The sequence below is a fragment of the Canis lupus genome, chromosome 15 (genome assembly GCF_011100685.1).
Source record: "Canis lupus familiaris isolate Mischka breed German Shepherd chromosome 15, alternate assembly UU_Cfam_GSD_1.0, whole genome shotgun sequence".
NCBI lineage: Eukaryota > Metazoa > Chordata > Mammalia > Carnivora > Canidae > Canis > Canis lupus.
This window is the reverse complement of record NC_049236.1, coordinates 35267554-35292929: the sequence shown is the minus strand read 5'-3', so window position 1 is coordinate 35292929 and position 25376 is coordinate 35267554. Positions and strand designations below refer to the sequence as shown.

At 39.7% G+C, this 25376-nt stretch overlaps 1 protein-coding gene across 1 annotated transcript; it reads left to right on the top strand.

The window, feature by feature from the left end:
- Positions 1-862: 862 nt before the first annotated feature.
- Positions 863-25366, top strand: NDUFA12 (NADH:ubiquinone oxidoreductase subunit A12). The gene is made up of 4 exons (XM_038558667.1): positions 863-1020; positions 2105-2187; positions 5074-5161; positions 25083-25366. The coding sequence occupies exons 1-4, from the start codon at positions 935-937 to the stop codon at positions 25261-25263; spliced, it is 438 nt and encodes a 145-aa protein (XP_038414595.1). The 5' UTR covers positions 863-934; the 3' UTR covers positions 25264-25366.
- Positions 25367-25376: the final 10 nt, after the last annotated feature.

The window sequence follows — 25376 nt, the reverse complement described above, 5'->3', positions numbered from 1 at the left end:
CTGTCTGCCAAAAATCACAAAAAGTGAAACAGACACTGTGTATGCTTTCTGATGGAAAGATACCATCACCTATAACCTATATACCTAACAACATAAAAAATAAACACAAATCTGGTCCAGCACCTAGGTGTAATCACAGATACAGGCGAGAGGGGGGATAGAGGAACACAGGGACACAGTCAACAAAACCCAGACTATGGAACACTCTACTGGAGAAACTGCCTGTTTTTTCATCAAATAAACTGGAAGGACAAAAAAAAAGTAAGGAAGGGAAAAAAGGGGAATACAAGTTTTAAAGCATATTATGTATAATCATAAAATACCTCCTGGAATATTAGAATACTATTTAGTATCCTCTATTATTTAAAATTTTTAAGTAAATATGCACGATTTAATTGTCTAAGAAAATTTTAAGTCTTTAAATTCTGAATTTTAACTTTGCAACTAAATCCTTGAGAGCAGATAGTAACCTAACGCCTTTCGATACCTGCTCCTCGATCCCTACACTAGTGTATCGAATGTATTTAATGTCATTCGTGCTCTACAAGGAAGTCGAAATTTAGTCGTTTCTAAAGACTCTTGGCGCTAGGAAGGATTTCTGAAGTAGTCTGAGCAGATCATTTTAGGCGAGGAAACCGAGGTTCCCAAAGGAGCAACCTCCACCGGTGAAGGCCTAGGCTAGGCGAGCTCTCCAGCACCAGCCCGGCAACCTAGCACAGCCCCTGAAAACTGTTTAGTTTCCCGCGCCTTCGTTTCCCATGGAAACCAGCCGAGCGCCCTCCGCCGCTCCGCGCATGCGTAGAGCCATCCCCCGCGGATCTGGCGCGCATGCGCGAGCAGGAACTTTTTGTGGCCGGCACGGCGCTGCCGCGGGTTGGCTTCCGCCCGGTGCGTTTTGAGCGTCGCGCGGGGGAGGCTGGGCCTACGGGGCAAGATGGAGCTCCTGCAGGTCCTGAAACGGGGGCTGCAGCAGGTCAGCGGCCACGGCGGCCTCCGCGGCTATCTACGCGTTTTCTTCAGGTAGGCGGCCGGAGCCCTGCGCTTGCCCCCGGGAGTGTGCGTGAGTCCGTGGAAGGAGGCCCGGGCCGCGTCCCCTGGGAGAACTCGCAGGTCTTGTCAAGGACAGTCGGCCGTCAGTCTCCGCGCTGCTTCCCCAGGCCGAGGCGTGCGTCCAGGAGTCTCCCTGAGGCAGGATCGGAGCCAGCTGTGGAGACTGGAAGAGTCGAGGGCGCGTGGGTGCGGCAGCCCTGCCCGGCCTCCCGGACCGCAGCGCGCGTGGCCCCACACTCTGACCTTGGCAAAGTGTGTGCCTTCGTGGCCTCCAGCTGCCTCCTCCTCCTCCGGCCGGTAAACAGTTGGCCGAGATGATGGTCAGGGTCCCGCCTAGTCCTGACATCGGTTCAGGTGGAGGAGCAGCAGCGGCCGCTCCTCCAGAGACCCAGAGCCGAGTGAAAGCCCGGAGACGTTCGGATCCTTTGAAGATGAACTACTTCGGGCTCCTGATTCCTTGAGGGTTTCTGCTAACCGCAGTGCCTCTTGGCCTTGGAGTAATAGATCAAAGTAGTCTCGTAATTTGAAGATATTGCATCTCTATACTTAGTGTAATTTTAGGACTGTGAGTGGAGTCGATCTGTCCTTTCTATCTTTCTCTGTATCTGCGTGGTCCTGGGGGCGACCTGAGCGGGGGATCCTAGAGCTCTTCCTTGAAAGCTGGCTCTTCAGCAGTGGGTGGCTTGATCCTGGAGATGAAGGCTAGACGTGCACAACTGCTGACTCGCCCCAGGTCTTATTTTACTAGTCGATGCAGCAGCCTTTGTTATACTCAACTCTTTTAAATTTGTGGGGTTTTTAAAAAATAATTTATTTATTCATGAGAAACACACAGAGAGAGAGAGAGAGAGGCAGAGACACAGGCAGAGGGAGAAGCAGGCTCCATGCAAGGAGCCCGACGTGGGACTCCATCCCAGGTCTCCGTGGTCACGCCCCGGGCTGAAGGGGGCGCTAAACCGCTGAGCCACCCGGGCTGCTCATAAATTTGTGTTTTGGACAAAGGATCATACTAAATTCTCTCTCTCTCTCTCTCTCTCTCTTTGGATATTCACAGGACGAATGATGTGAGGGTTGGTACCTTAGTGGGGGAAGACAAATATGGAAACAAATATTATGAAGACAACAAGCAGTTTTTTGGTGAGTACAGTATTTTTTAGTAAATAATGAGAGTGAGATTGAGCCTTGATTTAACTCTTTTGTTCCATAATGTACAAGGAGCTTCTTCAGTGACTATATAACCAACATACATTTTTTTTAATTTCATGGGATTATGTTATGCATATTATTTGTAAATGGAAATATTTTTACTTAAAACTCATGGGCCATTTTTCCATAATGGTAAATTGGATGTATCTACAGCATTCTTCTTTGTTTGGATTTTTGTTGGTGTTTTTTTTTTTTATTTTAAAAAAAGTTAGTTTCTTTTTAATAACAACGTAGTATTCCACTGTATGGAAGAAATCATTCCTTTTTCAAGTACTTCACTATTGATAGACATTTGGATTACCTTCAGCCTTATGCTATTAGAAACAATGTTGCAGGGAGGCCTGGGTGGCTGGGAGGTGTAGCGTCTGCCTTTGGCTCAGGGCATGATCTGGGATTGAGTCCTGCACCTGGCTCCTTGTGGGAAGCCTGCTTCTCCCACTGCCTGTGTCTCTCTTGTGTTTCTCACGAATAAATAAATAAAATGAAAGAAAGAAAGAGAGAGAGAGAAAGAAAAAGAAAGAAAGAAAAGAAAAGAAAAGAAAGAAAGAAAGAAAGAAAGAAAGAAAGAAAGAAAGAAAGAAAGAAAGAAAAGAAAGAAGAAAGAAAGAAAGAGAAAAGAAAGAAAGAAAGAAAAAGCTGCAGTGACTTGCTTGTAACTACATCTATATTCATTTAAGTATTGTAAGAATAAATTCCTGGAAGTGGAATTCCTGAGTGTAAAAAGTACATTTAGGGGTGCCTGGGTGGCTCAGTGGTTGAGCGTCTGCCTTTGGCTCAGAGTGTGATACTGGGGTCCTGGGATCGAGTCCCACATCGAGCTCCCTTTGGGGAGCCTGCTTCTCCCTCTGCCTGTGTCTCTGCCTCTCTGTGTGTCTCTCATGAATAAATAAATTAAATCTTTAAAAAATATATATATTTAAAATTTTGATAAATGTTTATTGTGAGATTGTTAAGGCCCATTTTTATCATCATGACCTAATTCTGTGAAACCTTTTCCAAGGTTTTCTCCTCTGCCTTCACATTTCCCTGCCTAATTGGATTATAGTTTACTTGTAGTTGCTTATTCTCAAGATTGGTTTCTCTAATAAAAGAAGCAAATCTTAATTTTGTTTTTTCCCTTCAAAAATCTTTATAGTTTCCATTTGGTCTAGGACTTGGAAGAAGGCTTCAGGGTGGTTAAGAAGCTGCTGAGGGGCTGCAGGGAGAGGCTCTGGCAAATGCCTTAACACCAGAGGGGTCCCAGAGGGGGCCCTCAAAGGCACCTGTGCTCCAGAAGATTCTAGCTGTGCTTGAAAATCTGTATTTCCTTTACTAGATAAGGCCATATTTAATTAGCATTAGTTGATATTTACTTAGGAAAACTTTGAGGGCACCTGGGTGGCTCAGTGGTTAAGCTTCTGCCTTTGGCTCCAGTTGTGATCCCAGGATCCTGAGATAGAGCCCTGCATCAGGCTCCCCACAGGAAGCCTACTTCTCCCTCTGCCTATGTCTTTGCCTCTCTCATGAATAAATAAATAAAATCTTTAAAAAAAAAAAACAACTCTGTAAAGTAAATGCAGATTACTTTTTGTTTATTGGCTTAAAATCCATTATAGAGATGAATTCAGTATTTTCTAATTGGGGGTCGTAGGGGCAGTAAGGAAGGAGTGGAAAGAATTAATATTTATTGAGCACTTTTTTGACCAGTGCTAAACTAGATGTATGTGTGTGATATTAAATTTTCATAGCAACCTGAATATGTAGTATGTATAGTCCTCCACCTTTTTTTTTTTTTTTTTAAGATTTTATTTTTAAGTAATCTCTACACCCAGCATGGTGTAGAGATTACAACCCTGAGATTAAAAGTCTCATGCTCTACCAGCTGAATCAGCCAGGCACCCCTATATTCACCCACTTTTAATAGACATAGAAACTGAGGCTCATAAAATTTGCCTAAAGTCCATTGATAATAAGTAACAGAGTCTTGATTAGAATCCAGGTCTCTCCTCAACTTAAGGACCCAATAGAAACAGTCGTGTAAATTGTAGCTAGGCCCCTAACTATTCCACAGAAATTTGTTAAATAAAGAACGCTGCCATACTATTTTGATGACATGAACTGTCCTACTTATATAACCATTGTTTATAATGTTTATTTATTATATATAATCATCAATTTCCAAAAGGATCTCTGATGGTCATTTTAAAATATTTATATGGAAGCATATAATTTGAGTATGATTGCTTGTGAAAACATTTCTTCTGCCCCAGTCTCAGGAAGAGCTTTTTCTCTACTACATACCCTGAACAGCTGGGAACACATCCCCCTACTCTCCTCTACTCCGTTCACAGAAGAACAGGGGGGAAGCAAGAGTTCTCCACCCACAGAATGAGTCTCAGCCCTAGTGTAGGGATTTTGCTCTTACAGCTGCCAGGCTATTGATAAAAGCATACCATACACTTCCTGAGACTTGCCTCCACTAATATATCCAGGGTGCTATTCCTCTAACATTTCTCTCTTTTTTTAAAAATTTTTTTAATTGGAGTTCAATTTGCCAACATACAGCATAACACCCAGTGCTCATCCCACCAAGTGCCCCCCTCAGTGCCTATCACCCAGGCACCCCAACCCCCCGCCCACCTCCCCTTCCACTACCCCTTGTTCATTTTCCAGAGTTAGGTGATTCTAACATTTCTCTTCTGTAAGAACACAAAAACGTCTTTTATTAATAGAAAATAGTTGTCTTTGATATGCAATTATGCTTTTTGTTTGTTTTCGTTTTTGTTAAGGTTGTCTTTATTTCCTCACATCTTTATAAATGTTGATCTTTCCATCCAGGTCGTCACCGATGGGTTATATATACTACTGAAATGAATGGCAAAAACACATTTTGGGATGTGGATGGAAGCATGGTGCCCCCTGAATGGTAAACTAAGTCAACATTCTATTTTATTTGGCTTGGCAGTATTTATTTCATTACACAGATATTTATTGAATATCTATTTATAAAAGTCAGTGGTGTTCTGAAAGCATCTGTCCCAGGTATGGTGACTGTAATAAACAACCCTAAAACTTTGTGTCTTAAAGCAACAAGTAGTTATCTCTTATAGTTTTTAAGGGTTCAGGCAAGACACAGTCAGGATAGCTTATCTGTGCTTCACAATGTCAGGTAGAAGACTCAAATGCTGGATATCAGAATCATCTGAAGACTTACTCATTATCTGGCAGTTGGTGCTGGCTGTCAGCTGGGGACATAGCTGAGGCATTGGGTTGGAATACCCTCAGGTCACCTGGGCTTCCTCAGGCAAGTGCTCTAAGAGAAAGCACTTGGCAGAGCCCTATTGTCTTAACTGACTTAGTCATGGAAATCATCCAGTATCATTTCTGCATTCCGTTGGTGGAGGAAATTAGAAAACTCTGCCCAAGTTTAATGAAAGAACATTCCTATCTCTCTCTTTTTTTTTTTTTTTTAAGATTTTTTATTTATTTATTCATAAGAGACCCAGAGAGAGAGAGGCAGAGACACAGGCAGAGGGAGAAGCAGGCTCCGTGCAGGGAGCCTGACATGGAACTCCATCACACCCTAGGCTGCAGGCAGTGCTAAATCACTGAGCCACCCGGGCTGCCCCGATTCCTATCTCTTAATGGAGACATGTCAACATCACATTATATGGTGGTGTATGTAATGGTGTGCCTGTCTTTGGGGAAAAACAGTATGCCACATTACCACCTGGCTGTGGGTGAAGGGAAAGCCAAAAAGAATTGTGACTCTGAATATTTGGCAGTTTGACTTTGGGCGAGTTCTTTAACCTTTCTGGATCTTAGTTTTCTCATCTGTAAAATGAGAGCCCTCAAATTCCTTAGGTCTCCAAAAACTATAATTTTATAGTATACCTATCTTGACATAGAATTCTAAATGCTTTTATTTGAATTATCAAATTTTATATAAAATATTTCAAAGCCAAGTACTTATAATCTATATCATAGATTGCTAAGATAATGACATTTGTTTAATACACCATTAAACTTTAGATAATCTGTTATAGTCAGTCTAGAAAATTTCACCAAAAACTAAAAATAAGTGTATTAGGTTAACTGTGACATTTTATTTTACTTGAATTTAATCATCAGAAACCGTTTCAGGCTCTATTCACTTCCATTCCAAGACATACCTTGGAAGTCCAGGCATGTAACATAAGTGAGTGAAGTACAGTGTGAGACTGTAGGGAGTAGTGGGGATCTAAAGGACCGAAAAGCACACTCTCTGTAAGAGGGAAGCAGTGCTATTCATCACTCCCCAGTTCCATCAGCTGAGAATCCAGCCAACAGTCTCTAGATAGGATTTTTCAAGAGAAAGTAGAAATGCATATTTCATTGTGAGATTTGTTTTTTAAATGTTAATTTAAAATATTTGTCAATTTAAATACAGCCCAATCCAGTAGAACTTTTTCTGATGATAGAAATATTCTGTTTGTGCTGTCCAGAAAGGTAGCCCAGGACACTGTGAAATGTGGCTACTGTGACTAAGGAAGTGAATTTTTAATTTAATTTAAATAGGCTACTTGATTGGACAGAATAGTTTTTTAAAAATATATTGTGAACTAAGCAAAAACACAGTTGTCCGATTTCATCTACAACCAGTTTGAACCTCTCGTGTACTATTTGGAGTAATTAACTTTGACGCTTGTCAGTGATGTCATTTGAAGACCATGATACAGGTATACCTGTACCCATATAAGACGGTAAACTTAATAAATGTTGGGTGTGTTGACTGTTCCACCAACTGGCCACTCCCCTGTCTTCCTCTCCTCAGGCCTCCCTATTCCCTGAGACACAATATTGAAATTAAGCCAATTAATAACCCGCCAAAGGCCTCTAAGTATTCAAGTGAAAGGAAGAGTTGTGCATCTATCATTTTAAATCACAAGCTAAAAATGATAAAGCTTAGTGAGGTAGGCATATCGAAAGCCAAGATAGGCTGAAAGCTAGGCCTCATGTATCAAACAATTAGCTAAGTTGTGAATGCAAAGGAAAAGTTCTTGAAGGAAATTAAAAGTGCTACTCCAGTGAACACAAGAATGATAAGAAAGTGAAACAGCTTTATTGCTGATATGGAGAAAGTTTTAGTGTTCTGGCTAGATCAAACCAACCACAACATTCCCTAAGCCAAAGCTTAATCCAGAGCAAGGTCCTAACTCTGCAATTCTATGAAGGCTGAGAGAGGTGAGGAAGCTGCAGAAGAAAAGTGAAGCTAGCAGAATTTTGCTCATAAAGTTTTAAGTAAAGAAGCTCTCTCCATAACATAAAAGTGCAAGGTGAAGCATCAAGTGCTGATTTAGATGCTGCAGCAAGTTATCTGGAAGACCTAACTAAGATAATTAGTAAAGATGGCTACACTAAACAGATTTTCAATGTATAAGAAATAGCCTTTTATTGGAAGAGATGCTATAGGCTTTCATAGCTAAAGAGAACCCAGTGCCTGGCTTTGAAGTTTCCTAAGGATAAACTGGCTCTCTTATTAGGGGCTAATGCAGCTGATGATTTTCAGTTGAAGCCTGTATTCATTCACTGTTCAGAAAATCCTGTGGCCCTTAAGAATTATGATAAATCTACCTGTATTCTATTAGTAGAACAACAAAGCCTGGGTAATAGCACATCTGTTTACAACATAGTTACTAAATATTTAAGCCCACCGTTGAGACCTACTCCTCAGAAAAAAAGATGCCTTTCAAAATATTACTGCTTTCTCAAAATACACTTGGTCACCCAGGATCTCTGATGGAGATGGACAGTGAGATTCATGTTGTTTCATGCCTGCCAACACAGCATCTGTTCTCCAGCCCACATATCAGGCATGATTTTGATTTTCAGGTCTTTTTAAAGAAATACGTTGCATAAGGCTATAGCTACCATAGGTAGTGATTCCTCTGATGGATCTGGGCAGAGTAGATTGAAAACCTTCTCAAAAGGATTCATCTTTCTGGATGCCATTAATATTTGTGATTTCATGGGAAAGGTTCAAAATATCAACATTGGCAGGAATTTGGAAGAAGTTGATTCCAACCTATTGATTATGGATGGTTTTGAGGATTCAAGACGGTGGATAAAGTAACCATGGAAGTAAATGTAGAAATAGCAACAGAACTAGAATTAGAAGTGGAGCCTGAAGATGTGACTGAATTACTGAAATCTCATGATTAAACTTGAACAGATGAGGAGTTATTTCTTATGAATGAGCAAACAAAGAAGTTTCTTGATATGGAATCTACTCTGGTGGAGATGCTGTGAAGATGTTGAAATTACAGCAAAGGATTTAGAATATTACATAAACTTGGTTGATAAAGCAGTGGCAAGTTTAAGAGGATTGACTCTAATTTTGAAAGTAGTTTTACTCTGGGTAAATGCTGTCAAACAGTATCACATGCTATAGAGAAATCATTTGTGAAAGGAAGAGTCAAATCAGTGTGACAGACTTCATTGCTGTCTTATTTTAAGAAATTGCCACAGCCATCCCACTATCAGCAGCCTTCAACTTTGAGGCAAGACCCTCCACCAGCAAAAAATTAAAACTCCCTAAAAACTAAAAAAACAAACCTCCCTAATAGTTCAGATGATGGTTAGTATTTTTAGCAATAAAGTATTTTTAAATCAAGGCATATGTTGGTTTTATTTTTTTTAGACATACTGCTGTTGCACACTTAATAGGCTACAGCATAATCATAACTTTTACATATACTGGAAAACTGAAAAACTCCTTTGACTTGCTTTATTGCAATATTTGCATTATTGTATTGGTCTGGAACCAAACCTACGATTTCTCTGAGGTATGCCTGTCTTGGATTATGTCTTTGTAATAAAACTCATGGGCTCTTAACATGAGAACGCAGTAGTGATTCTGCATTTGAGGCTGGATTTTGTATTCTTTTTATTTTTTAAAATTTATTTATTTGAGAGAATGTGCACACACAAGCAGGGGGGAGGGGAAGAGGGAGAAGGAGAGAGAGAAATTGAAGCAGACTTCACGCTGAGCATGGAGCCTGACTCATGGCTCTATACCATGACTCTGAGATCATGACCTGAGCCGAAATTAAGAGTCAAATAAATGCTTAACCGACTGAGTCATCCAGGTGCCTCTGCTTTTTTCAATGGGCAGTAACAGTCTGTGGTTCTGTTAAAGTTTGAGAGACTGATTTTAGAAGAGCTATTTTCTCTGAAGGGCCATTTTATATGTCAGGGGCACTGTTTGAGTCCCAGGTCTTAGTGTGGGATTTGACTTTAGGAGGCAAGGTGTCCTAGTTATTTGTTTAATTGATTTTTTCGGGGCAAGATTGGTCTTTGGAGGATACAGAAGGTCAGTGGGCGGTCTTGTTCAGATCTCAGATGGATTGAGATCTATCTCCTCAAAGGACTCGTCTTTAAATTGGTGCTCATGGTCTGTATTTTGGGTGACTGTGATGTGGGGGCGGGAGGGAATTGATTTAAATTATGTGATGAAACATTTAAAATTATAAAGTAGTAAAAATTATGAGAAGATAAAAATACTATTCAGCCAAGCAAGTTCTTTTATATGACCTGAGATCACTTGGAAAAGAGGTTGAAAGCTGTAGAAAATAACATCACTCCAGCAGGAGCCTGAGGGCAGTTGAGGATATAAAGCTGAATTTCTTTGTGGAGAGAATCTTCCTAAGGGCTGCATACTTTTCATGACCCTTGTTTGTAAGGGAAGCTTAAAGGCTTATGATGTAGGGAGAAGTGCTGTTGGACAAATTCAGCTGTTTGTTTCTCATAACCCCCTTTGTTGAGTGTAATACACTGTGGAATTCTAACTTTGTGGATTCTTACCTTTGATCCATGAATAAATTTGAAGTTGGGTTGATGTATCTTTAATTAGAGAGCCAGGTATTATCTTACATATAAAGTAGTGAATAGCAAACCCAATTTATCATCATTACTCATTCAAATAACTGTTTATTGCATACCTACCAGGTGCCAAGAAATGTTGTAGGCACTGGTAGTATAACAAAGTTCTTGCTCTGATTGCGGGGAAGGCAGAAAAACAAATGCATTCCATGTTTTAGGCAGTGATAAATGCAAGGAAGATAACACGAAGCTGGCATTCATAAAGGGATGAAGAGTAATGGGAAGATCTGGTGGCTGTTTTATTTGGAGGTTAGGAAATGCTTCCTTGAGGAAATGATGTTTGGAAATGGGAGGGAGCAAGCCGGAGAAGAGGGAGGTGGTGGGAAGAGCTCCAGGCAGCAGGAACCACAGCGCAAAACCCTGTATGTTGAGATTTATTTGCTTGCCTTCAAAGAACAGCAACATGGCCAGTTTGGCTGGAATGGAACGAATGAAAGGAAGATTGTAGATAATGAGGTAGGAGAGACAGCTAGTGCCTAGATTATGCAGATGTGGTAAGCCATGGTTTTTTGGCTTTTTTTCTAAATTTCTTTGAAAGTCACTGGAAGGTAAAGCAGGATGTGATCTGTTTTACAATTTTTTAAAATTGGGAACAGTCCTACTGAACTTTCTGAAAAGTTACAAGTATTTGAGTCATTTCAAAGTAAGTTGCCAAAGGGATGACCTGAATACTCAAAAGTGTGTGATTCCTACAAACAAGGATATTCTGTGTAACCACAGTTTAACTCTCAAAGTCAGGAAATTCACAATGGCATACCACTACTGTCTAATCTTCAGACCCCATTTCATTTCATCAGTTGTGCCAACAAGGTCTTTCATAGCCAGAAGATCTAATCGCGCATTTCAGATGGATCTTACTCTGTCTAGTCTCCCTCTAGATTTGTTCCTTAGCTTTACCTTTATTTTCATGACCTTTACAGTTTTGAAAATTACAGGCGGTTACAGAAAGTCGTCCAGTGGGGGTCCGTCGATCTCATCTTATGACTAGATGCAGGCTATGTATCTTTGGCAGGAATGTCACAGAAACAACGTCATGTTCTTGTTGCATTCTGTTAGGTGGCACCCTATTTTGACTTGTCCCATTACTGATGATAAGTTCTCTCACTTGAATAATTCAAGTTTTGAATTAAAGTTTTGGTGATTCTGTCTGGTTTTTCCTTTCTAAAGTTTTCCCTTTGCAGTTAATTAGCATTTTGTGTCGAGGTACTTTGAAGTTATATAAGTATCCCATTACTTCTCAGACTTTCAGTCTACCCATTTTATGTCAGTATGAACTCCTGCTTTAATAATGGGTTATAATTCATTACTGCACTTGTTCCATTTATGTATGTATGTATGTTAATGTGTGTGTGTGTTTATTTATTTATTTTCCCAGTCCGCCTATTTTGCTTTATCACCCTATCTCCCTCTCACTGGCAACTATCAGTTTGTTCTCTGTATTTATAAGTCTGCTTCTGCTTTTTACTTTTTTTTTTATGTTTTGTATGTTATTTGTGAAATCTTATGGTATTTGTTGTTCTCAGTCTGACTTAGTTCACTTAGCACAATACCCTCTAGTCCAGTCATGTTGTCACAGATGGTAAGATCCTGGTCTTATATAACTAATACTCCACTGTATATATATCACATCTTTATCCATTCATCTGTGGGCAGGGGGGAGGGGTACTTGAATTGCTTCCATGTCTTAGCTATTGCAAATAATGCTGCAGTTAACATAGGGGTGCATGTACTTTTTGAATTAGTGTTTTCATTTTCTTTCCAGTAGTGGAATTGCTACATCATTTAGTAATTCTGTTTTTAATTTCTTTTGTTGTTGTTTTGTTTTAAAGATCTTATTCATTTATTTGACAGCATGCATGCACACAAGCAGGGGGCTTGGCAGGCAGAGGGAGCGGGAGAAGCCTGACGTGGGGCTCCATCACAAGGTCCTGGGATCATGACCTAAGCTGAAGGCAGACGCTTCACCACTTAACCACCACCCAGGTGCCCCTCTATTTTTAATTTCTTGAGGAACGTCCATACTGTTTTCCACCACAGTTGCACCAATTTCATTCCCACCAATAACATATAAGGATTCCTTTTTCTCTACATCCTCACCAGCACTTGTTATTTCTCATCTTTTTGTTGCTAGCCATTCTGACAGCTATAAGGTGATATCTCGTTGTGGTTTTGATTTGCAATTCCCTGGTGATTCGTGATGCTGGGCATCTTCTCATGTATTTGTTGACCATCCTTATGTCTTTGGAAAAGTATCAGTTCAGGTCCTCTGCCCATGTTTTAATCAGATTGTTTGGGGTCTTTTGGTGTCGAGCTGTGCAGATTCTTTATATATTTTGGATATTAATCCCTTATTGGATATATCATTTGCAAATATATTCTCCCATTCTCTAGGTTGCCTTTTTGTTTTCTTGATGATTTCATTTGCTGTGCAAAAGCTTTTCATTTTGGTGTAGTCTCAATAGTTTATTTTTGCTTTTATTCCCCTCGTCTGAAGGGACACATCCATAAATATGTTGGTAAGAGCAATGTCCAAAAAAATTACTGCGTGTGATTTGCATTTTAAAAGCATCTCTGTCGGGCAGCATGGGTGGCTCAGCGGTTTAGTGCCTTCAGCCCAGGGCCTGGTCCTGGAGTCCCGGGATCAAGTCCCATGTCGGGCTCCCTGCCTGGAGCCTGCTTCTCCCTCTGCCTGTGTCTCTGCCTCTCTCTCTCTGTCTCTCATGAATAAATGAATAAAATCTTTAAATAAGTAAATAAATATATACATACATGCATGCATGCATCTCTGTCATTGCTGTGAAGAATGAGGAAGGGCACAGTGAAAACAGGCTAATCACTTAGAAAACTATTATATGTAGTTGTATGAGCTGTTGGAGGCTGGACTAAGGTGCTGGTGATGCAGGTTGTGTTTTAGGACTGTTTCAGTTATCCATTATTCTATAACAGATTATCCTAAATTTAGCTTAAGACAATAAACAGTATCTCACAATTTCTGTGGATAAGGAATTGGTGCAATTTAGCTAGATACCTCTGGTTTAGGACCTTTCACAAGGCTACACTCAATATACTGTTTGGGGTGCAGTCATCTCAGGGTCTAATCTGGGAAGGATCCATGGCCAAATTCATTGACATGAACTGTAGGCAGACCTCCAAGATTTGCTTCTGTGCTCTCTCCTGTGGGCCTTTCCACAAGGCCATCTTTGGATGTGGCTTCCTGAGAGCAAGTAAAGAGATCACCTGAGATGGAAGACACAGCCTTGTGTGTAAGTAGTTTTCTTTTCTGTTTTTTTGTTTTGTTTTGTTTTGTTTTGTTTTGTTTTGTTTTTTAACATTTAAGAGAGAGAACAGAGGAGGAGCAGAGTAAGAGTGAGAGAATCCTCAAGCAGACTGTGCTGAGTGTGGAGTCCAATGCAGAGCGATCCCAGAACCTTGAGATGACACCTTTTTTTTTTTTTTTTTAATGCATTTACCATTTTTATTTCGCTGTGCAGAAACATACATTTCACCATGGGCTGTGTGAAACCAAGAGCTAGACCCCTCAACCAACTGAGGTGCCCAGGTGCCTGTCTTTTTTTTTTTTTTTTTTAATTGAAGTATAGTTAGCACAATACATATTAGGCCAGTCTTTCTAAAACCTAATCTCAGAAGTGACATCCTACATTTATGTTGTATTTTAGTTATTAGAAGTGAGCCAGTAAATACAGCCCACACTCATGGAGAAAGGATGAAAGGGGATAAAAACTTTAATCTTTTCCTTCCTCATTAGGGAAAAACTCTGTTCTTCCCTGCTATGTGTTTCTCTTGTGAGTCTCCTTTACTACTTATACAAAACTCTTCACTCTGACACTTCTGGTCACCAAGCTTTAGAAATTTTCCCCTACAACAAGTAAATCTCTAACACCAGCTGGATGTCCTACAGTTTAACTCATTCTTGACACTGTCTTCCTGGAGATAGCGTCAGATCCCACAGGTAAGGTTTCAGCCCCACAACACTGCGCTACTTTACCTCTTGTCCAGATGCCACTCATAAACCCAGATTGTCACCTGTGCTTCTGATCAGCCAGCTATAGATTGATCTGGAAGGGGTGAGGCAGAAAATTCCTAGCTTTTGATCATGGCTTGGTCTTTCTGGTGACTAACCTCATCCAGGACCATCTAGGAGCCTAGTCACAGTCACCTTGTTAGAACAAAAGCTACTCTTGACTGCTCTTATTAGGAATTTATAAGGGAAAAAAAAATAAAATTAAATTTAAAAAAAAAAAGGAATTTATAAGGGTTTTAGGAGACCTGTGTCAGGGCAACTATATACAAATACTGTCTTATATCACTTTTGATTGTCCTTAATTTTATCTTTTTTTTTTTTTAATTTTTATTTATTTATGATAGAGAGAGAGAGAGAGGCAGAGACACAGGCAGAGGGAGAAGCAGACCCGGGAGCCTGACGTGGGATTCGATCCCAGGTCTTCAGGATCGCGCCCTAGGCCAAAGGCAGGCGCCAAACCACTGCACCACCCAGGGATCCCTTATCTTTCTTTTAAACTAATTGCTGCCGTCCGGATAGTAATGCATAAAAGTCTTTATTTTCTTTTTTTTTTTTTTCATATTTATGCTAGTTAGCTTTTGTATAGAATCAGTGACTGATAAACCAAGTGAGTAATTAGTATCTACATGCAATTTGACAAGATTAAATGTTGAGAGTAAATTGGTGAAAAGTTTAGGCTCTTCTATGCATAATAGTATAAAATTACTGTTTCTGCTTTTATCAGGAGAAACAAAGATGCTTTTTTGTGAAGTGTTGGGACCTGAAATCTTTTAAATCCAGTTATAACAAGCAAATAGGGCTTGCCTAGATTTTTCTCTACCATGTATATACTTTTTTCCCACTTGGTGGCACCTTATGTTCATTTCTAAGTAACGTCTTTTCTCCTTCAGTGTATTAGAGTCTGTATCTCCTTATTGATTTTCTTGATAATGATTTTTCTTATTAGGATTAATGATTAAGTTACTGAAATAATATGTAAAAACATTCTTTTAAAAATAATAGCATATGTTGAAAATTTCCATTTTTTAACAAAATAATTTTTTCTTAAAGATTTTTCCAGGGCCATGGTGAAATTAAATGTTTTGCTCTTGTGAGAATTCCTTTTCCTTGTGGTCAGCTTTTTTTCAGTTAGTATATGATATTTTAAATGCCTTGTAGTAAAGTAGGGTGCAAGTTGGGGGGATTGCTTGGGGTAGTAGGAATCAAGGATGCTTCATAGGTTTGGGACTTGAGAGGTTGGATAGATGGTGGTACCATTCATTGAGATGGGAAGACTGGGAGAAAGGTAGGATAGGGAGTGGATAATTCAGTTAGAAGCCTCTTTTTTGGAAGTAGTCAGTTTGAGATAACTGTCAGAGAAGAAATATGTCAAGTGAACAGCCGGTATGTAAATCTGAAGCTTAGGACAAAGATCGGGCTAGCAAAGAAGAAAAGTAGCTAGCAAGGTTAAAAGGAAAGGAAGAGAGAATAGCATTTCAACAAGATGAGAAGGCTAGCTGTATTAATTGTTGCTGAGAGATTTCATAGAATAAGGACAGAAAAGTGTTCATGTGATTTGGCAATATGAACTTCATTGAATCTAAATGGAGAGTCTGTTCTTAAGAATTTGAGAGTTCGGGGATCCCTGGGTGGCGCAGTGGTTTAGCGCCTGCCTTTGGCCCAGGGCACGATCCTGGAGACCTGGGATCGAATCCCACGTCGGGCCCCCGGTGCATGGAGCCTGCTTCTCCCTCTGCCTATGTCTCTGCCTCTCTCTCTCTCTCTCTCTCTCTGTGTGTGACTATCATAAATAAATAAATAAATAAATAAATAAATAAATAAATAAATAAATAAATAAATAGTTAGTTAGTTAGTTAGTTAGTTAGTTAGTTAGTTCATGGGGTGCCTTGGTGGCTCAGTTGGTTGAGCTTCTGACTCTTGATTTTGGCTCAGGTCATGATCTCAGGGTGTGGCTCCATGCTCTTCAGGGCAGATACCTGCTTGAGGAGTCTCTCCCTGTCCATCTGCCCATCCCACCACCTGCATGCTCGATACTCATTTGCTTTCTCTCAAATAAATAAGTCTTTTTTTTTTTTTTTTTTTTTTCTTCAGTGAGATCAAGGGCACCTGGGTGGCTTGGTTGAGTGCCCAGCTCTTCATCTGGTCTTGTTCTCAGGGTCATAGGTCAAGCCTCATGTAGGGCTCCATCCAGGGTGCCCAGCCTAGTTAAAAAAAAAAAAAAAAATGTGAGAGATCAGAAAAGTTTAAAGAATCTGGTATGGGGAAGGATAATCTGCATAGCCCTGTAAGAGACCACCACTGTCAATACTTGGCATATTTCCTTTAGTCTTTTAATAATTTTTTAGGTAGTAGTTGTGTTCATAATCATATTCAGGGTTTTCCCTGAATTTTCCATGTAATGGAAATTACAATTTCCATGCAATTTTCCGTGTAATGAATCATTACAATCACTCCTAATTTTTTTTCTGATTATAAAAATGTACAAGTGTTATAGAGAACCTGGAAAATCCAAAGATATGTGAGGTAAAAACAAAAACGCTAATTCCTTGGCCCAGAAACAAGCACTGTTAACATTTCATTCATTAATTGAATGTATATTTGAGGATCTGCTTTTGAATAGAGAAGGAATATTTTGAAAGGGTCACAGTGTGGAGAATAGATTGTAATTTATTAATCATAACCTTTTTAGAAGATTTATGATTATAAGTAACTATATATAGGTATGTGTGTGTATATATATATATATATATACATATATCATTATTATATATAATATTCTGTTTGCTATCTCCTTCTTCTCAATAAGTCACAGACATTTCCCCTAGTCCACTAAATATTCTACTTGTCAGTTTGAGGTTTTTAGTGTCTGAGACGCATTTGATGTATAAAGGATTAATGGGAATTTGGCTTTAAAATTAATAGGCTGTTTATTACAGCTGCAATTTTTATTATCACAAATTTTTTTTAGTTTTCATTTTAATTCCAGTTAACATGCCTTGTTATGAGTTTCAGGTATACAATATAGTGATTCAGCTCTTACATACATCACCCAGTGCTCACCACAAATGCACTCCTTAATCCTCATCGCCTATTTCACCCATCCCCCACACCTCCTCTCTGGTAACCATCAGATTGTTCTCTATTATTGAGAGTTACAGCTGCAATTTTTAAAACCTAGTTGTTCTTAAGCCTTGAGGTCCAGTTTATAAATAGGATAACAAGATTAGTAAATTGAACATTTTTGCATTAAAATAAAGAACAATTATTTCCTCTTGTTTGATGAATGTTTGATAAACTCTAATGGAAAGGATTAAAATCTCGTAAACAATTGTCTCCATTTGCAAGTTTAGGTAATTACATTCCTTTCAACATTTTAGGTCACATTTATAAATGCAGTGTATTTTATTTTTTTTGATGTCTTCAAATGTCCAATGCAGATAAACAGACCTCTCAAGCAGAATGTTCGTAAGCCCTTAGATGACTCATGTTTAGCCAAGCCAGAAACTGAAGAGTCATCCTCACAAGTCTTTCTAATATCCAGTCTATCAGCAGGTTTTTTTGTGCTTACTTTCCAAATATGTCCTACATCGATCATGACCTCTATCAGTATTATTCTTGTCTAAGTCACAGTTCTCTCTTTCATGAAACTTTTTTTTTTAAGATTTTATTTATTTATTCATCAGAGAGACACAGAGAGAGAGAGGCAGAGACACAGGCAGAGGGAGAAGCAGGCTCCATGCAGGGAGCCCAATGTGGGACTTGATCCCAGGACTCCAGGATCACACCCTGAGCCAAACGCAGACACTCAACGGATGAGCCATCCAGGCCAGGCGTCCTGGGTTTTGTTGTTGTTTTTAACTTTAACTTTTTATTTCTTTGCTGAGAAAGAGAATCTTAAGCAAGCTCAATCTCACAACCCTGAGCTCATAACCTGAGCCAAAACCTCATCATTTAATCTTATTTGCAGAGTTTTAAGACATAGACATTTCTGTTTTTTTTTTTTTTAATTTTCTTTATTTATTCATGAGAGATGCAGAGAGAAACAGAGGCAGAGACACAGGTAGAGGGAGAAGCAGGCTTCACGCAGGGAGCCTGATGGGGGACTCGATCCCAGGACTCCAGGATCGCACCCTGGGCCGAAGGCAGGCTCCAAACTGCTGAGCAACCAAGGATCCCCCATTTCTGTTTTTATGTAATAGAATTACACTTTTTTTCTTTATGGCTTTTTGGATTTAATATTAATCTTAGAAGTGATTCTTCAGGGCAGCCCAGGTGGCTCAGCTTTTTAGCACTGCCTTCAGCCCAGGGTGTGATCCTGGAGTCCTGGGATCAAGTCCCACGTCGGGCTCCCTGCATGGAGCCTGCTTCTCCCTCTGCCTGTGTCTCTGCCTCTCTCTCTGTGTCTCTCATGAATAAATAAATAAAATCTTTAAAAAAAAAAAAAAAGAAATGATTCTTCATGTGGTGCCTGGGTGGTTCAGTTCAGTCAAAAGCATCTGCCTTTGGCTGATCCAGGGTCCTCAGATAGACTCCCTGCTCCGCAGAGGGTCTACTTCTCCCTCTCCCTCTATCCCTCACTTGGCTTGTGCTCTCTCTCTCTATCCTTCACTCTCTCTCTCGAATAACATTTTTTTTAAAAAAGAAATGTTTCTTCACATTCTATAAATATCACTATATATTATGAATATGAATATTCCCTCATGTTGTATCTGAGCATTATTAATCTGTCTGGAATCTATTTTGATATATAGCTTAGGAAATCTAACTTGATTTTTTTTCAACAAAATTAAACATCTAGCATAATTTGTTGATAAATACTTAGTTTCCCCAGTAATTTGATATGCCATTGCCATTCTTACCTTATATATAGTCTGTTTGGGGACCTTTATTCTGTCTTATTATTGTACTTTTTTTTTTTTTTTTTTTTTATGATAGAGAGAGAGAGAGAGGCAGAGACACAGGCAGAGGGAGAAGCAGGCTCCATGCACCGGGAGCCCAACGTGGGATTCGATCCCGGGTCTTCCTGATCACGCCCTGGGCCAAAGGCAGGCGCCAAACCGCTGTGCCACCCAGGGATCCCTGTACTTTTTTTTTAACTAGTTTTTTTTACCATTCTGTTTTGAGCCTTTAATATCTGGTAATGCCAGCCTTCCTGATGTGAGTTTTCAAAATTTTCTTGGGTAGACTTTTAGCTGATCCTTAGAATTATAATTGTCCAACCCTACTAGGACTTTGATTCAGATTGTATTTAATTAAATACAGTTAATTACAGTTACTGAGCCAGCAATATTTGAGTTGGCTGTCTTACAATGAACTATTTTTGTTTTTTAAACATTAAATTTATCATTCCCATCCTGGGGTTAGATGGATCTAAGGATTTTGGCAGATACTTAAATGCTATCATAATCCTAATCCAGTTTCATCTCTTGATTATAATTTAAGTTTCTTGGCTAAATGGTTCTTTTCAACCATTGGGAAGTTTTGTTCACACCTCAGCTTTGTGGCATATGTGCTGTGGGATCTTGGGAAAGTCATTTCAATTCTGTTTACTCAGTTTTAAAATTTGAAATAGGGATCCCTGGGTGGCGCAGCGGTTTGGCGCCTGCCTTTGGCCCAGGGCGCGATCCTGGAGACCCGGGATCGAATCCCACATCAGGCTTCCAGTGCATGGAGCCTGCTTCTCCCTCTGCCTGTGTCTCTGCCTCTCTCTCTCTCTCTCTGTGACTATCATAAATAAATAAAAATAAAAAAAACATATTAAAATTTGAAATACCTACATTAGTATTAAATAAGTGACTTGAATGGTATGTATGGGTATGTTTCATAAACTAAAGTAGGACAAATAATCATTTTAGTGTGATGTATATTTTTACCTCAAAAAGCAATCATGTTTTTCTTTAGTCTTTCATATGATTTTTTAAAATAATTTTTATTTATTTTTTTAAGTAAACTCTATACCCAACATGGGGCTTGAACTCAGAACTCTGAGATCAAGAGTTGTATGCTCCACCGACTGAGCCAGCCAGGCACCCCTCCTACCCATTTCTTGAAAAATTGAAAAAATTCTTTGGAATTTCTATGCCCAATGATGTTAACTAGAAACACTGCAACATGAACATTATGATCAGAAGCCAGCCTTGATTCCCAAAATTAATAATTTATATTATCCAAGAAGAAGAAAGATACAAAACTGCCTAGATTTTTGTTGTTAAATTTGCTGCTATCAGGATGCCTGGATGGCTCAGCAGTTGATTATCTGCCTTCGGCTCAGGGCATGATCTGAGGTCCAGGGATCGAGTCCCGCATTGGGCTCCCTGCGAGGAGCCTGCTTCTCCCTCTGCCTATGTCTCTGCCTCTCTCTCTCTCTCTCTCTCTCTCTCTCTGTGCCTCTCGCAAATAAATAAGTAAAACCTTTTTTTTTTTTTTTTTTTTTTTAAGATTTTTACTTATTCGAGAGAGAGAGAGAGAGAGGCAGAGACACAGGCAGAGCGAGAAGCAGGCTCCACGCAGGGAGCCCGATGCAGGACTCGATCCTGGGGCTCCAGGATCACACCTCGGGCAGAAGGCATCGCCAAACCGTTGAGCCTCCTGGGCTGCCCCAATATGTAATATCTTAAAAAAAAAAAAACAAAAAAAAAAATTGCTGCTATCTGGTAAGATTTTATTGCCGGAAAATTTTCTGAAAGGGAAAATTAAACTTTCCTTGTTATTAACATTTTTTAAATTAAATCTTTATTTGAAAAATACTATCTTAAAATTATAATGCTGTTTCTATTTGAATAGGAGCAATTGTAGCTCCAATTAAATAACAGTAGCTAAAACAAAAACAGATAAATCAAAATAACTTTAAAGAAGAAAACACATACAGATGTGCCATGGTTGTAGGTGTTCAGGATCTGACTGCTGTGAGCTGAGTCAGATGTGCAGGTGACTCCAGGTCCTGGAGCCTCAGAGCTCCCTCCTCCTTCCTGAGGGGACTGATGCTATAACGGATCCCCTGACACTTCTGGGTCTCTGGGCTGCAGATGGACAACGGGAGTAAAAGGACCACTTGGGAAAGTCTGGAAGTTGGACCTCATATTGTCCATTTGCCTGTTGTGATCATTTTTCTTGTCTTAGCTTCTTGAGTTTTCTCCCAATCAACACAACTGCTATATAGCTTTCTTGGGCTCTTTTCTCATGGAAGAGGATCTCCTTTCGATAGTAGGAAGTGTTTCTCTCCAGTTCTTTGGCTGTGTGTTCTGCCACCTTGTAGAGGTTGTGAATCTGATATGTGGAGTTTATGTTTCTGCACACTTTGGGAAGTTTCTTCTTTATTTCTAAGTATTATGTTTCCTCCTAAGATAATTTTCCCTGAAGTTGCATGACATGTTCTTAATGTAATTTGAAGCTTCAGCTGCTTAATCTCACTTTCAAGCTGTGAATTTCCATGCTGCAAAGATGCTTCCTCAGTTTGGAGATTTGTTTGTCCTGTAAGCTCTTAATTCATTTGCTTTTCTTCCCACGATTTTCTGGCTATTTATTGGTTTTCCTCTTCAGGACTTTGAAAGGATCCATTGAAGTCTGCATCATCAGTGACACACTTCAACTTCTGCCCGATACACGGGGTCATTGCCATTTTCTGCTTCGCTCTTTTGCTCAGCTTCCCAGTTCACATGATACAAGTGTGACCTCTAAGGAAATAAGGGAAGGGGATGGTCTTTAGGTTTTCAGCCATTAATATTAATTGGCTAACTTTATCTTTCAGTTCCTGTTCTATTCATGAGTTCAACTGCTCCAGCCCTTTTTTTCTCCTGCTGCTTTTCCTGGACTCTGCATCCATCTCAGTTTCTTGGTGGAGCAGTTCTTGGCTTTCTGGAAAATTAGTATTTTTATTCAAATCATCCATTTTCTTCTGAAACTGTTCTTCATCCTCTGATGTCTTTTTTTCCCTTAGATTTTATTTACTTAAGGAACGAGCACAAGCAGATGGAGAAGCAGAAAGGGAGGGAAAAGGAGGGGAAAGAATCTCAAGCATACTATGCGCTGAGCATTGAGCCTGGCACAGGGCCCAATTCCAGGGCCCTGAGATCATGACCTGAGTTGAAGGCAGGTGGTTATCTGACTGAGCCACCCAGGTACCCCAAAGATTTTTATTTTTGTTTGTTTTTGATTGAAGCATAATTGACATATTATATTAGTTTCAGGTGTGTAACAATGATTTGAGATTTATATACATTATGAAATGCTCAGCACACCCATCTGTGATCATACAAGGTTATTACAGTGTTATTGATTATATATTTCCTATGCTGTATTTTACATCCCTGTGATTTACTTATTTTATAACTGGAAGTCTGTACCTCTTAATCCCCTTCACCTGTTTCACCCATTTGCCCCACTCCTCCCCATTGCCAAACACAAGTTTGTTCTCTGCATATATGTCTGTTTCTGGGTTTTTTTGGTTTCTGGATCCCACATATAAGTGAAATTATACGGTATTTGTCTTTCTCTGACTTACTTCCCTTAGCATAATACATTCTGGTTCCATCCATTTTGTTACAAATGGCAAGATGTCATTCCTTTTTTATGGTTGAGTAATATTCCATTGTTTATATTCATTTATTGATGGACACTTAAGTTCCCTCCATATCTTGACTATTATAAATAATAATGCAGCAAGGAACATAGAGTCGTATATGTCTTTTTCAGTTAGTGTAGCTGAACAGGCACATATAAGATTTGGACTCTTGATTTCTTAAATATCATTTTAAATTTTAAGAGTCTTGACAGCAATTATTCTAATACATTTTCCTTTTATTTTAATAGAATAAATTAATTACTTAACCTGCCTCCACAAGGTAAAAGTTAAATATCTCTGCTTACATAAAGCCCCTTGGTAAGTAACAACCTTCGTTTTGACAGCTAATCCCTCCTTTGAGTGACTAGTGGAGCCTGTCTCACTGCCAGCATCTCAGAGGTTCAGAGCTTGTGTTCATAGTCACAGTTTATTGGTCCACATCACTTTCACTAGTCCCCAATTAATGCTGGAGAATATAAGACGCCAGCCTAGGGGTGCCTGCGTGGCTCAGTCAGTTAAGCTTCTGCCTTCCGCTCAGGTCATGGTCTTGGGGTCCTGGGATCAAGCCCTGCAGAAGGCACCCTACTCAGTGAGGAGTCTGCTTCTCCTTCTCCCTCTCCCCCACCCCCTTGCTCATGCTTACTCTCTCTCTCACTCTCAAATAAATAAAATCTTAAAAAAATAATAAAAAATAAATAAAAAGGATTTTACTTTAGGAAGTACCTATTTAAAAAAAAAAAAAAAAAAAAAAGACACCAGCCCAGTGTGTAGAGACATCATTTTTTATTATGCTAGCTGATCATGGTATATCTTTAGAAACAAATAGAGCAACAGTAATAGTAATTTATCTCCTCTCTTAGGAGAGGCTAATTGGTTTTGGCCAATTACCTCTCTATACCTATCAGTTACTGCTAGCAAATATTCTTAAATAGCATCACAAACTTTTTTTTTTTTTAAAGATTTTATTTATTTATTCATGAGAGACAGAGAGAGAAAGGCACAGACACAGGCAGAGGAAGAAGCAGGCTCCATTCCATGCAGGGAGCCCGATGTGGAACTCAATACCGGGTCTCCAGGACCATGCCTGGGCTGAAGGCGGCGCTAAACTGCTGAGCCACCCGGGCTGCCCATAACCTTTTCTCATTAGCTTTAGTTTTAGTTATTTTACTGAAACCTCCTCCACTTGCCCTTTTCTGTATAGCTGAAAAATCTCTTTTTTTCCCTTGGAGCCACATTTCTCTGCTTGTTCCCACCCATTACTCCCTTTTCCCTTAACATCATCCTGTCTTTGAGCTCCCAGCCTTGGGAGATCTGGTGTGAGTTCTCTACTTCCTGTGCCATATAAACTCAGAGTGGCTTCCTGCTCAGTTCTACTCTTTGTCCCTTGGACTTTATTCCTTCTTTCTCTGCCGTTAGTAGCAGCATCACTGGTCTCTTTCCTTTCTACTCCAGGCATCCAGCTTCCTTTGAAATTAAATTGTTAAACACTTAAAACTGAAATACTTGTGAATTTTCGGCTGTGATTTAATGTTTTTAATATAATAAATCGTATGTCCTGTAACACCTGCTCTTAAACTTGAATTTAAGATGCACACAGAGACCTTTTCTTCAGCAGGAGCCTTGTTGAATTTTAAGCTAAAGCTCCATCACCAGAGCAGCCTGAGCAAACTGAAATCCCAGAGCAGCCTCTAGCATCTAATAGCAATAGTGTATTCATCAGTTTGGAAATACCTTTTTACATCTAAAATTAGGGTACATATTATAATCAATAGTAGTGTGAGTTAGTTGGTAGCATTTTTTCCTTACAGATACATAAACTAATGTGCATCTTAAAATTGCTAGTGTCCTCCATATGATGAGATACAGTAACAGTAAAAGCATAGCTAACGTTTTGTTGTGTACCTACTGTACACAGGAATTTTTCTAGGGGCATTTAATCCTTACATCATCCTTGGGAAGTCAGGATGCTCAAATGAAAAAGCTAAGGCAGGGATCCCTGGGTGGCGCAGCGGTTTGGCGCCTGCCTTTGGCCCAGGGCGCGATCCTGGAGACCCGGGATCGAATCCCACATCGGGCTCCCTGCATGGAGCCTGCTTCTCCCTCTGCCTGTGTCTCTGCGCCTCTCTCTCTCTCTCTGTGACTATCATAAATAAATAAAAATTTAAAAAAAATGAAAAAGCTAAGGCATATAGCAGTTCAGCTAGCAAGTGAGGGGAGCTGAGATTTGAGCTCAAGCCACCAGTATAGCCCCAGAGCTTCCCGCTCAGTGCTCCTCCCACCACACCACCCTGCGTCTTTGTAACTGTCTTTCTCTTCCTCTTAAAGGCATCGTTGGCTTCACTGTATGACCGATGATCCTCCAACAGTAAAACCACCTGTTGCTCGTAAATTCATCTGGACAAACCATAAGTTCAATGTGAGTGGCACTCCAGAACAATATGTACCTTATTCTACCACAAGAAAGAAGATTCAAGAGTGGGTCCCACCTGCAACACCTTACAAGTAAAGACAATGGAAAACAGTTTGAAATGTGAAATATGGGGATCTTCAGGCAATTGCACTTTTACTGCTTCCTATTAATTTGATTAAAATTGTTTGATTAAACAGTGTCTTTTGTGC